The sequence below is a fragment of the Plodia interpunctella genome, chromosome 6, assembly GCF_027563975.2.
Source record: "Plodia interpunctella isolate USDA-ARS_2022_Savannah chromosome 6, ilPloInte3.2, whole genome shotgun sequence".
Taxonomy (NCBI): domain Eukaryota; kingdom Metazoa; phylum Arthropoda; class Insecta; order Lepidoptera; family Pyralidae; genus Plodia; species Plodia interpunctella.
The window spans coordinates 6,310,491-6,324,659 of NC_071299.1; the positions used below are offsets into that span (position 1 = coordinate 6,310,491).

Sequence of the window (14,169 nt, forward strand, 5' to 3'; positions counted from 1 at the left end):
GGGTCATTACTCATTACACTCACATAGATTCCACGTAGAGTCTGTCCTGACTTCATCCACTGTTTTCGCATATTCCAGTTTGCGAAGCCTAAGGTCAGCGTAAAAAATAACCATAAAATTTTGAAAATTTGGTTGTAATTATAAACGGGCGCCTGCCTGACGACAAACCGCTTTGGGAATGCTGTTGCTGTCTATGTGCCGACTAGGCTAGGCTATGTGCGACATCCACGGGAGGATATGGAGTGCTCCTACTCAAGGGTGGAACCACACGCCACCTGTCGGGTATTAATTTTGTTCTGAACTAAATCTTCTTAAATAGTAATTTATGTTTTTTTTAAATGCGCATTAAATACACATACATACTAAAAATAAAGAATTCAATAGATGGAAAAGTTAGATTGTGTAGTTACTCAAACCGCATAATTCTAACTTGTCTATTCGAGGATACTTAATACTATTAAATAGATCAAAGTACTGAAATTTTAGTCTAATTCGATATACTTATATGATAATCGATGTGTTTGCAGCTAGGAGGTCTGCAGCTAGGAGGTCTACGAAGCTCTCCAGAAAATTTCAAAATAAAGTTAAAAGAACGCGGACCATCTACTTAAATTACTTGTTACGAATTTAATATTAAATTGAATCGTAATAAACGTATTTAATATGAAAATGTTTTTATTTTTTAAACATGGAGTAATGCGTTCGCGAATCAAGAATTCCAATGTAATGCTTTATGGATTCTAATTTATGACTGGCGCTCAATTCGTCAGGTTCGTCACGCGTCCTTTCCGGTTGATCGAGTGACAAATAAACATACAATACGACCATTTAATACTTAATGCTCCGTCACGGATCAATAGCGATTTTTATGAAATGTTGACAAATGCCGTCATGGTAGCAGCAAACGGGTTACTGTTTCTCTAGGAAAATATTTGGAGCTCTATTGTGAAAAAAAAAACATGGTACTATCGTTGGAGACCGCCGATACGCAAAGAAGAAGATTTTACATTTTGAGACGAAATAAGTGTAAGTGAGCTTTCTTGTGTAACTATTATTAATTAAGTACCCAATATTTTAAAAATTATAACTATAAGCATATACCGCTATGCTACATAACATTCTTTGTTTTTTTAGAAATTTTCCTGTTAGCAGAAAAACTTGTTTTTTATTAACGAGAGTGTAACTCCAATAAATTTATCTGAACATACAAATGTAAACAGGTGTCACCCCCGACACAGCGCGTCTCGGCCAACCCCGCTCAAATCTGAAAATTATGACTGCAGTTTAAAATAATAAATAAAACTGGGGGGGTAGGTTTAGTTACTTTGCCGTCGACACGCTCGAGAGCCCATGAATGCATTATAATGTGCTCCGCGTGTGTGCTGTTCTAAGGGAGAGCCCTAGTGATGTCCGTCGATATCGAGTGAATTTATATTTTCAGCTTTTTTGTTAGCTAAAACACAATAGAAACTGTTTCTTAACATTGTTCTATTCATTATTAAAACCTTAAATATAAAACATTAACAATATTATACACCGCTTTTAATACCAAACCTACTTCCGTGAGATGTGTAGTCCCGCACCTTACCGCCAAGGCCAATTATGTAGCTCCCTCCTTGCGTTATTTTTACCTCTTGTTAAAAATTCTATATGCATGCATATACTACATATTTCATATGATGCGGTGATATTAATCAGATTAACAGTTTTTTACTTTATAGATATACGCGGAAATTGTAAAATCTAGATAGATAAACTCTTTATTGCACCATTCACAAAGGAGTACAGTTACAACAAGATATTCAAACATAATGAGTGTAAAGGCGAACTTATCGCTAATGCAATTTCTTCCAGCCAACCTTTGGAAGGAAAGAGACACAAGTAAACTAAGAGGGTGCAGTAAACTTAACAGTATTAAATAATTAGACAAAAAAAGTATTAAAATAAAAAGATATAGAAGAAATATATAAACTTACAGACAAGCGTAAATGTTGTTGTTATAGAACAATGAATATATATATAATAGATTAAAGAACACTAATACTTTACTTGCTTCCTAAAAGATGACAAGATTTGGGCGTTGCGAATTTCAGCCGGCAATGCATTCCACAAACGAGCAGCCTGGACAGTAAAGGAGTGGGAATAGAACTGGTACACGTGAATAGGAATAACTAGGCGAAAGGAGTTAACGCTATGTCATACCTCGCGATTATTGACCTCACTGAGAAAATTGAAACGTTCTTTGAGGTAAAGAGGAGTATAAGGGTTGTAAAGAACCCCGAGTACAGAAGTGAAAGGAAATCTAATGCGGTATTCAATTTTATAACTATAGAATATTTCATAATACGAATACGACAACGTTATTAATTTATTTTATACATATCGAGAATTATCCCAACCCTACCCACAGCCTTGCGTGCGCGCCCCTCGCGTGGACCAAACATCCAACCCGTTCGCCACCGAGCATAATTCTGCGGACTTAACCCAAGCTGAATGAATGGCGTTAATTACTTGCTTGTTTCAAGCTTATCAACTCTATTATGCTATCTATATATGTCCTCGAGCCTGCTGGTTAAGAAGGACTTATATTTCAAAAAAATATTCCTAATTAAATCCTTAATTATTATTACGTTATTACTAATAATTGTAATACAACTAATTCCATGGCAAAGTGAAAATAAAACGATGTTTTAGTCTCTATAAGTAAAACACAATTTCGCAATAATATACCGCGTTTATTATTTTTTGTAGTTAGGTACTGTGTATTACAACTGGTACTAGTGTCATTTAGTAGCAAAGTCTAACGTCGAAATCATACATCTGAGTACATGATTTGAAAATAGTTGCTAATATCTATGCGTGCCTGGAAAACCACAAAAAGTATACTAAGTATATTTATTATTAAATAATTCTGACGAAATATCATAATAATCAGGACTCTAGTAAGGAGAAAAGACACAAAGCCGACATTAATGTCCCAGTATTTGTGTTGCGTACAGCAACAACTAATTTTAAACTTAATATTTTTTACTAATAGAAAACAAATAATTCCAAAAATATTTACGTACACTCGAATACAGTAACATGACGTTAATCTTTTAAATATTAAAACATTTACTGAAGCTTGCATCGTAATCCGCGGGTCAAAAAAAATCAATGCATCAACCCATTGTGGGTCGCGCTTTTAAAATGTTAAAAGTTTTGTTGTTAAGGGCTTATCCAAAGGGTTGTAAATAATGACGGTGCAACTCTTTTATAGAAAACTAAACGGTTGCCTCTAAAGGGTGCAGGGGACAGAGTGCTTGTCGCGGGTAAAAAACATCTATCAATCTCCAACAGTATACCTAGTTGGCATAAACTATTAAAATCACTCGTTTAATTAAAAATAAAATGTCTTAACGAAATAAATTTTGTTAAATGTAGGTTTTGGTTGATACTGTGATTACTGATTAAATAGAATCTAGAAAACTGCCTTAAAATAGGCATTATTAGACCTGTTTTCTATTTTAACATTTTAAAATATATTAATATTGTGGTCTATTCATAATATAAGATGATTTTCACATCAGAAAAATATTGCTTTTAAACGTGCATTGATTTTGAGCACCAAATCCCTTCTAATGCTCACGCGCCGAATGTCGAGCGATCGCATATCAATTACGTTGACACTATCTTGACAATACTATGACAAGACACAACAAACGATGTTCAAATTGCTTTTTGCTTTTCATTAATAATAGTTTCATGTACTATGACCGACTTACAAATAATAATACTGTTAATATCATGTTACTATCGGAAGAGAGCGAGCAAATATGAACAGATTGTAAATGAAGTATTTTTGTTTGAATGACAGGTTTTGAATTTTGATTTATCGTGAGAAAATCCTTTCCATCGCAGCTGTTAGCGATAGATAGCGATTTCATTATTTTTGCAATATTATTTGTTTGTATTTGCGCGCATTTAATTTCAAACATAACACCGTCGGATTCTATCATAAAGGACTATTCAATATTGCAGTGCAAACATTAATAATGACCATGTTGATTATGATTTTATTTGGATTTAAAAATAAAACGGTTATGTGGCCTCTAAAAATAATAAAAATGACAAACAGTTTCAATAATCAACATCATTAGAAAAAAAAGAGGAAAGCACATGAAGACGATTTAAGTTCAGTTTTTGGAATATAAGTATATTAAAAATGTTTTACGTTAAGTTCAATCACCTGTTTTTAAGTGAATTGCGAAGTATACAATGTTGTGGACTTCACAGAGTAAGTAATAGGTATCCACAGAAATGTGTATGCAACAGTATTACACAAAACAAGAAACAAATATCGCATATTTATGTGATAATTTTAACACCTAAGCCAATAGTTTATTTAATTTATATTATATTTATACTTATAAAATATGTAAACGAAAATGTGGGCTGTCCCATCTCTTTGTTCGTAGTATGTGTATCGTTAAAGTATTTGTATATAAAATACCAAAGTAATGTGTTAAAAATAGAGGTACATCCATTCCAGGATTCAACATGACCAGAGTAAGGTAAATATACCAAAAAATTATGAAATATATTGTTTTTTTCATTTAACATGTTACAGCTAAATATAAAACAAAGTGTTTTTTTTTGCAAAGATTCCTTTTTATTAATAAAATTTTCATTAAAGCAGACTTGTATATTTTCCTATATAAGGCATGTAAGTAATGACCGCACGTCTGTACGGTCATTACTTACATGCGCAACCGTGTACGAAAAAAAATCGCGCGCGATTCTGGCGTCCCGTCCCAAAGGTTGGCGCTATGTCCGCATACAAAAAATTTATACAAAACACGTGCAATACATGGAATACTACATCCACATTGTAATCATTATATAAATAAAAATATATATTAAAAAATCGCATTTTATTTGCACAATTGGCCTATTTTTGCCAGATATCAGCATTGTTAGTCATACAAATAAAATTCGTGGCTACAATAAAATTGATAATAATGCTAATCCCTGTTTACATTGAAGGTGAAGTGGGTGACCAGATAAGCATACAGGCATACAGGTTTAGCCATTTTTATTAGCATTTTTTTTTGTTTTCGTATCGGTAAAATTGTCACACTTCGAGGGTGCAATTTGCATTTTGTTGGGGATTATATTTTATCATAATACTCTACGAATTATTTTGTTAAATGTATAAAATATCCTCAATAATATTAAGGTATAAATTGCTAGCGAAATTTGAATACTAGCGTGCAAAGATAGCCGCACGCGCATTTTGCACTCACTACACCTGTAGCAGCGACACGGGCGAATAAACTCGACGATGGTAAAAATATTGTTTTCTTTTCAAAAATTTGCACGAGACTCATGTTTCATTAAAAAAGCTACAGAATAACTACAAGGACTAGGTATAATGTAGCGGAAAAAATATTTTAACTATACCAACTTACATAATATAAAGTACCTATACCTAAACGGTTTTTTTAAGAAGATTTGCTGATTGAAACGTGGTATATTTTTTCGTACGATGTTTGTTATAAGAACGCTTCCCACATTCTTAATCACAAATGTTGAACACAACAGATTAAGAAAACATTCACAACACTATAGACTAAACGTTACTGCGGGGCAATAGAGACAAAGCGAGGAAATATATTTGGCCACCTTAGAAGTATGACACGACAAATTTAGGATGTTTTTTATCAAAGAGAATTTGCGTTACTAAAATCTTTTTATAAACTTAAAAACTAATGAACCTAAAACAAATCGTTTAGGAGTAACATAGGCTACATTTTTATTTACCCGAGCGAAGCCGGGACGGGCCGCTTCTTATGAATAAAGATTTTCAAAGTTCTACCCCCAGAACTAGATCGACTTCTCTCCTACTAAATAATACTCAACTTATCTAATATTTTTATAGCTAGTTAACAGTTTATGCAGTAGTATTAACTGAATTGACAAAGTCAAACAGGAAGTACCTAAGAACATAACTATTCACAGATCAGAAGGTTAAGTTGACATTCGAGTTCTTCAAACATATAGTTGTGACGTTTGATTGTAAAAGATTAGTGATGTTATGTGTTCTGCATTTTTATTTTTAGTAGGTACACTACCCTGAGGCAATGACGCCTATATTATTTTTATATAGTTTCTCTCTTTCTCTATCATCCTGTAGCCTCTCCCTCTCTTTATCTGAATTTGCTCTAGTTACACACTAAAATATATTCACGGCTGTGATGTTCTGAAGCCCGGCCGCTTAAAAAAGCCAATGTTTAAACATTTGGCATGATTTTACTAAAATCAACCATAGATCAACAAAAAGAAAAAATAAACCGGGAAAAAATTACCTGACATTCTTTTCTATTAAAATCTTTCACACAATTTTTTACATACATAAAAAAACAAATTAGTTACTATGATACCACACATGTAAAACAATTCATTGACAAATTTCGGCAGGGATATCATAGACGTTTTTTTATATCCTCGATAGTTCATTCCTGTTCTTTCTTTTTCTTTGTTGTTTTTTGTTAAAGTCTTGAACAACAGATCCTTGTTTCTAGGGCAAACTGGCAAGAAATTGACAAATAATGGACTAGTCTAGCTGAGAATCCGAATCCACCTAGTTTAGTAACCTAAGCTAGTACCTATTCAAAGACACATTTTTAGCGAAGAGGTAAGCCTAACTATTAACTAAATATTAACTCTCCATTCCAGTAGCGTAATGACATCAACGCTATTCGCCAATGCTATTGTCGACTATCAGCTATCAAGGTTGTCTCTTTTTATCCCTTAGTCGCCTCATACGATATTTACGGGAGGATATGCATTTGTCCTATTCTAGGGTGGGAACCACACGGTGAAATTCTATATACTTAAACCAAATAAGTATTTACATCTATATACTTATATTATAGGGCCTTTGGCGGTATACCTAATTTCTGTTTCGGGAGCGAGAGAAAAAGTAAAGGAAATCATTAAACTTATATTTTTTGTAGAAAGACAAAGATAGATCTTGGCCTAGACTTTTTTAAATCCAGCCTAAAATATATGTACATAGGTGTTTGTTACAAATATGACATTCGAGCTATATGTAAAAATCATGGAATTAGTAGGTACTCCGTACAACGAAGTACTTACTAAATCCATGATAAAAACTTCGGCGACATTGTCTGAAAATATAAAACTGTATACTTTACATTTTACGAATCATTTAGAAGTGTGAGCCGACAAGCGAAGATGTGGTGTTTCAGTATAATTATTTTGATAATACTGGTCGCTTTAGTGTGTAACAAAAAAAGATATCACAAATGCGATTCACAAAGAAGACTCGACGGTAAGACTGCATTGATAACCGGCGGGACAGCGGGCATGGGCCTGGAGATCGCGACCGACTTGGCGGCCAGGGGGGCGCGGGTTGTCGTGGCCTGCCCCTTCGTGGAGGAGGGGCTACATGCTGAGAAGACCATCATCGCTGCTACTGCCAACAATAACGTCAAATTCCTACTCCTCGACCTCGCCTCTTTGAAATCGGTGAGAAGCTTTGCAGCAGAAATCAACAAATCAGAAAGCAGATTGGATATCTTAGTAAACAACGCAGGAATAGGCAAAGCTGCTGAGAAGTTGACTGAAGACGGCATGAATTTAGTTATGCAAGTCAATTACTATGGACACTTTTTGCTCACCATACTTCTCCTTCCACTTATGAAAAAAACTGGAACTTCTGAAGACCCGGCACGAATTATCAACACGACGTCGATGCTGCACTACTTTGGACATTACAACGTTACAAGGCAATCAGACAAAGAATCCTTTCAATTAAAGAAACATTATTACGGCACAAGTAAATTATGCACGGCGCTATTTTCCCGCGAATTAACTAGGATATTAGGCTCTTCGAAAGTCGTGGTCAACACCGTTGATCCAGGAATCGTCGGCACGGGAATATTTTACAGTCTGGGCGGCGTGGCGGGCTTACTCGCTAAGTTCTTATTTTTGAGCATTTTTAAAAGTCCATGGGAAGGCGCTCAAACTGCTATTTATTTAGCAGTCGACGAAGAGGCAGGGAAAGTGAGTGGGAAACTGTTTAGAAACGGTGAAGTAGTGAGAAACTCCGCGGCCATCGCTAACAGTGAAACAGCAAAACAGCTATGGGATGACTCAGTGAGAATGGTAAAATTATCTGACTCAGAGATGCTGGAATGGCTTTCGTAAATATATTTTCAATTTACGTGCACGGAATCTGTGTTTTATAAGCAGCTAAGCTAGATACAGTTAAACTGGTCTATGTAAAAGTACTAGTAAGAATACTTATTAAAGGCACTACTCCATCGCTGCGGTTATGCTATGCACTTGTGGATTTACTTTCGTAGACAAGAATCTACAAACGACGTACTTATTGGGCGATTAAGGAAATGCATGTAAATTCTAGTGGAACAGGCCCTTAAATAGATATATCAGTATTACGTTTCCTAAGAAATCCATATTTACATAAATACTTATATAAAAATATGTCGTGTACCTTTTTTACACTGTACAAATGAGAGCAAAAACTGGAAAAACAGCCGAATATAATCGATATATATATAATCATTATAATCGAAATTTATCAAAAGTACATTAAATCGCCAGGACATTTATCCACTGCTTCTGTATACATTACATTTCATTGCGATAAATAAAATTTCATACAAAATAAGCAATGTATGCATCTGTCTGAGTTCGCCAAAAGTGTTGATCTATGGTATAACAACTGTCTGTGTATAACAACAAGAAATAGGTTAGGACTTGAAAATAATTCAGATTATAAAAAAAAAACTTTATATTACAAGAAAAAAAATATAAATTTTAATCACAGATACAATATTTTAACAATATTTACTGTAACAATGGAGCACCATATTGCATAATACATTGGTATTTCAATAGTATTTGAAACCCTATGAAAAGATGGCCTACAGTCCCTAAAAGTATATGTATACGCAAACAATGTGAAATTCATATACTTAAGAAATAAAATAATATAATTGCATTGAGTGTTATTAATTTTAAAAAATGTATATATAATACATAAATTAAGTATAAAGAGGCTTTATTACATAACGAAATTATATTTGCCGAGTAAAATTGAAAATCACAATAGAAACATAGTTTTTGTCAATATTTTGTAAATAGGTTCTCACAACAATTCAACTATAGACTTCTACATATCTACTCTAGCTTCACTACGACTCAATGAATACAAAAGTAAATAAATAGCAACTATCAGTTTAGGTACCGGGTTTCGATTTCTAATGAAGCCCTAATTTTCATTATGCAACTAGTAACATTATTTTGAACATTACGTTGTACAATGCATGATTGACTTTACGTCGAAATTTTATTAGATATAAAGTACATACATAATATGTATATTATATTTACATGAGAATTTTTTAACGATAATGAAACTATTTCCTCGCCACTAGCGTAATAAAATTCAGCACTTTATTTCTGCCCATTTTCACACAATGCTAAAGATTGGAAACTAATTTCGAATAAGTTTTTTGCAAAAGTCGTTGAGTTAGTATCCCATAACACAAGTTTCGAACTTACTTTGGGGCTAACTCAATCTGTGTGATTTGTCCGTGTTTTTTTTTTCAAGGTTCACCGTTGAGGAGTTCCCACGTAGCATTGTAATCCAAAGTAAATTTATGTACAAAATTTCAGCTAAATCGGTTGAAGATATCTGCTTCAAAATGGATTTGCAAGATTCCACCCGAGACATAGTTACATTGCAAGTTAAAGAAAATCTTGCAAAAAGGAATGGTTTGGTTGTTTTTTTGCATTATTTTTTCTAAATTAGTTTGTAATTTAACACTGTGTGAGTGAGTATGACCACAAGGTATCATTTCATAAGCTAGACCTGGGCATGTGCGTAGCGCCGCCGTCGCAGTACAGCTGGTTCCAGAAGGTCACTCGGCCGAGTTCGGGGCACGCGCCGAACGACAACGGCTCCTCTAGCCTCATATACTCCTTGCCTGTGCTTGTGGGGTGCCACGTCACGCCTAAACTCTGGTCTGGGGTTGGGTTGCTGAAAAAATGTAAGGACTTATATATTATAGTTAAATATTTATTTTTATGGACTTGTTATTTAGTAAAAGACAGAAAACGAAGACACACACCTAACTTTAGCGAAGTTGGTCCACATTTTTGTGAATTTAAATACGATTTGTTTAAGATTGTCTCGTTCTTGATAAGCTTTCTTATTAACATTGTTACAAAACAGATAAAATAAATCATCAGCATGACTTGCTCCTTTGCAAGGCGTATCGATAAGATTTTTGATAGCATTCAGATCTGTTTCATAGTTAAACCGATATGTAAATATTGGCTGATTGGAAGCACGATAAAAATTTACAAATCGATGTGTATTATAAATAAAATGCATATCAGTCTGAAAATCTATAATCTCTCGAGCAGTTTCTTCACCGAAACCTTTCTCTCCAACATAAAATTTCTTTATTTTTTCTCCAAACTCAATCATTTTATCTTCATTGAGCTTTAAAGCTATTTCCCGCGGCACTAAATATTTCACATGTTTGTTATAAAGTGCAGCTTTCTTGAGTTGCAACATCAACATGAATAGACCTTCTGCTGAATTATAGCCAATGAGTAGAGGCACCTTGTTGTATTTTCCTGACAGAAGTATATCAAGTGGTTCCTCAGTCAGAAAAGATTGTAGTCCCTCAAATTTCTGTTCAACTACTGGTGCAAAAAATATTGACAGTCCCCTATATTTCTCATCTTCAATTCTTGATTTTAGCGTAAGGCCAACAATATCTTTGCTAGGTAAACTTCTAAAATAATTTAATATTTCATTTACATCTTCCGTTTCTTTCCCTAGCAGCTTACTACATCTAATTGCTCTCGCTACACTATCCCGCTGTATGCTCCAGTCATCTATACACGTCCCGCTTTGAGCTATGACTTTGTGGAACAAGCCTTTGGACATCGGGGACAGCATGTGGTATGTAACCGCCGAAGCGCCGGCACTCTCGCCGATTATAGTCACGTTGTCAGGATCACCCCCAAATTGATTTATATTTTTATTCACCCATTCTAATGCAGCAACTTGGTCTTTTAATCCAGCATTCCCTGGCACTTCTCGTGTATTCAGACATAAGAAACCAAAAACTTCTAATCTGTAATTTATTGTTACTAATATAACATCATGCTGCAAAAGAAAATCTGGTCCGTACATTTCAGAGTCTCCGCAGCCCGACATGTACGCTCCGCCGTGAATGTACACCATAACAGGAAGTTTTGAAGTTGGTTCAAGTGTCTTTGTATAGATATTGAGAAACAAACAATTCTCGTCTTCTTCTCCGATGCTAGACATAGGTGATGGTATCTGAGGGCATGAAGGACCGTGTTTTGTTGCCTCATATATACCTTGCCACTTCTGGGGAGACTCCGGTGCCTAGAACAAAAAATGATACGCATAAATAAAAACCTACACACATGATTTGCAAGAATCAGTGTGATATTAACTAAATAGATAAATATCTACAAAAATCAGAGAAAATATCTTTTTCTATAAAAAGTCTAAATAATATTATTTACAACTTTTTGGGAATTTAAACTCCTGCTCCTGAATAATTTGTCATTAATGATTTTTATTTTGTGTGTCTAGTATTCAATATATACCTTAAATCTGAGAAGTCCTATAGGAGGCTGTGCATAAGGCACTCCTTTAAAACTATAACATGATGATCCATCTACCAGGCTGAGAGTAGAGCCCCTCACCTTTCCCTGCTTTACTGTTACTACAGGATTATTCTGAAAGTGATAGAATTAATCAACAAACCTAATGGCTATTTGCAGATTTTCCAAATTTTTCTTATTACTCAAGATTCGTACATTTCTGCTAAAATGGTTCAAATAGTTTATTTTCATTTTTAGAAAGCATTAAATCTGGAACACAATTCTCATGCAATCGAAGTTCACTTCATCAATTTGTGTGACTAGGAGACGTCCTGTAAGATATTTCGACATTCTATCCCTAAAGATGTGAAATAGAGGTTGCCAGTTTGTATGACACTTTGTCATGTTAAAATCGTGACGGGTAATCGCATCACCTATTGTTATGATTCCATGGATTGCACCTTTTTCCTCGTCCGACTTCCTACGGTCTGTGTTGTGCTGGAAGCAGCTGATAGGTCTAGCTCCCAGACTTTAATAATATAGGACACTTTACTGACACATACAACACTCTGGCTCTGAATCACACGTAGTGGGCTCAAAGTTAATACTAGTTGTTTGCCAGAAACTTGACCTCGCAAAAATTTGTGAATAATTATTTGAAAAACAACTTAACCATTTTTGTTTCCCTACCAACTTAAAAAAAATATTGACAAATCCTACATACCTCATCCCATACCATACCTTTTAAATTTCATCAAAAATCTGATAAACAGTTCGAAAGTTCTCGCGTTACATACATACATCCATTACAATATGTGATAAAAGAATAACTGACATTTTACTTTGATTCCTTTTAAGAACTGAAATTCACACCAGCTGCAGTGAAAGTATATTATTAAGTATTAGTAGTATCCGTTAGATACTTACCATTGTAGCCAACTTATGAATTGATCTACAGTTTTTTGATAAGTATGAGCCCTGAAATTCAAAACAAAAATATCAGAATATAATTTTTAATAACAATGTAATTAGTGTTTAGGAAAACTATTGTGAAATTGAAGGAAATATTAAAATTTTAACTTTGTACTACTGTGTGATAAAAATTATAGGCCAAGATAATTTTGTATTTTTTCTTTCTTTTTTTTAGATAAGTACAGATAAATAATGAAATTAAAATTTCTAGATTTACATTTATTTATAATTGTAATGAAAATTAATAATAGGTATGTATTTTTTTTTAATCTGTCCAAAATACTATATTAACAAAATGTGAAATATAACTTAAACAATATATATTAACAAAATGTGAAAGTAATATTTTTTCTTCTTAATGTCAAATTCACTAATTGAAATATGTATTACTATTTTAACCGGTAGTTGTTAAAGTGGTAATACATATTGCAGTAGTAGCTTAAAATGACAAGCCCAAATAGTTGAGAAGGTGAGACATTGCATTGGGTCTCACGTGAACATTGAGAACTAAGACTAGAATACTTGGATATAATTTCTAAGTTGTTGCGCTTGAATGAACAGTATTATCTTGTTTGCACATAAAGTCAACATCAAGTTAATGTTGACTTTATATGCAAATATAAATACTTACACTTGGTATGCAACATATATAATATAAAGTAGTCTATAGTCTTAGTTATCAATGTTCATGAGGAGACCCAGTGCATTGTTGTTATGATCAGTTTGATGTTGGTTGATGCCATCAACTAATATCAACGTGATCATAACAATCCAGAATGTTATTCTAGTCAGAATATACATAAAACTTTAAAATACTTACCACTGTAACCATCTTTGAGAAACCCTGGTGAAATAAAACAAAAATATATAAAAAATAGATATATTTTCTGGAGTTCAGATGGACCAGACTTGAAAGATTGAAATTTGAACTTTGTACGTTGATAGGAAGTAACAAACTAAGTGTACTTTAGTACATAGTAGCGTTTAGCTTCTTATATCTTGTTTTTAAAGTACTTACCACTGCTCTGAAGTAAATTCTTAACTAAAGAAATGATGATTAAGGTCAACATATAAAAGTTTAGAAGATTATGGGATTTTCTGAATTTACATTATATGACAAAACTTTTGAGTTAGTTCTAATGTGAACAGTCAATTTGAAATTAAATTACTATGTCTTTACTACCTACCTACTAAATCCATGGGTAAATGACATTTGATTTAACAGTGGCAGGGGCGAATCCTAATCAGCGTGCTTTATGGCTATATAGTCTAGATCACTTTGCCTATTCGAAGGGCTATATACACAGTGGCAACATAAGTGTAAGCTCATAAGCACTGAGTACATTTTTATAAACCGCCTCATATGCAAGTACGTAGGTATGCCGCAGCACATGTTACGAGCACTATCGTTCGGATGTCGGAACCATTAATTTGTGAATAAAAATATATATTACGACAAATATAAATATTAATATTAAAGGCACCTTAAACTGTTTAAAAATTCGACAATAT

The 14,169-nt window shown here is 33.7% G+C and overlaps 2 protein-coding genes across 4 annotated transcripts; one reads left to right on the forward strand and one right to left on the reverse strand.

Moving 5' to 3' along the window:
• Window positions 1–7,239: 7,239 nt before the first annotated feature.
• LOC128671067 (retinol dehydrogenase 13-like) lies at window positions 7,240–9,031 on the forward strand. The gene has a single exon (XM_053747192.2). The coding sequence runs from the start codon at window positions 7,240–7,242 to the stop codon at window positions 8,212–8,214; it is 975 nt and encodes a 324-aa protein (XP_053603167.1). The 3' UTR covers window positions 8,215–9,031.
• Window positions 9,032–9,709: 678 nt separating this feature from the next.
• LOC128671066 (juvenile hormone esterase) lies at window positions 9,710–13,946 on the reverse strand. 3 transcript variants are annotated; one of them, XM_053747190.2, is made up of 6 exons: window positions 13,845–13,946; window positions 13,478–13,501; window positions 12,613–12,663; window positions 11,689–11,820; window positions 10,164–11,461; window positions 9,710–10,072 (listed from the first exon to the last, which is right to left on the reverse strand). In XM_053747190.2, the coding sequence occupies exons 2-6, from the start codon at window positions 13,487–13,489 to the stop codon at window positions 9,892–9,894; spliced, it is 1,674 nt and encodes a 557-aa protein (XP_053603165.1). In that variant the 5' UTR covers window positions 13,490–13,501; window positions 13,845–13,946; the 3' UTR covers window positions 9,710–9,891. The 3 variants fall into 3 exon arrangements, with proteins under 3 accessions (XP_053603165.1, XP_053603164.1, XP_053603166.1); XM_053747189.1 differs by lacking the exon at window positions 13,845–13,946 and adding an exon at window positions 13,676–13,838; XM_053747191.1 differs by lacking the exons at window positions 13,478–13,501; window positions 13,845–13,946 and adding an exon at window positions 13,676–13,838.
• Between the last annotated feature and the right edge of the window lie 223 nt (window positions 13,947–14,169).

Bases quoted from the DNA above. Each gene is read 5' to 3' on its own strand.
- LOC128671067 (XM_053747192.2), top strand. From the start codon at position 7,240: ATGTGGTGTTTCAGTATAATTATTTTGATAATACTGGTCGCTTTAGTG.
- LOC128671066 (XM_053747190.2), bottom strand. The intron at 11,821-12,612 runs GTAAGTATCTAA...TATCACTTTCAG, and splicing joins TTCATAAGTTGGCTACAATG to AATAATCCTGTAGTAACAGT. The intron at 10,073-10,163 runs GTGTGTGTCTTC...ACATTTTTTCAG, and splicing joins ACCAACTTCGCTAAAGTTAG to CAACCCAACCCCAGACCAGA.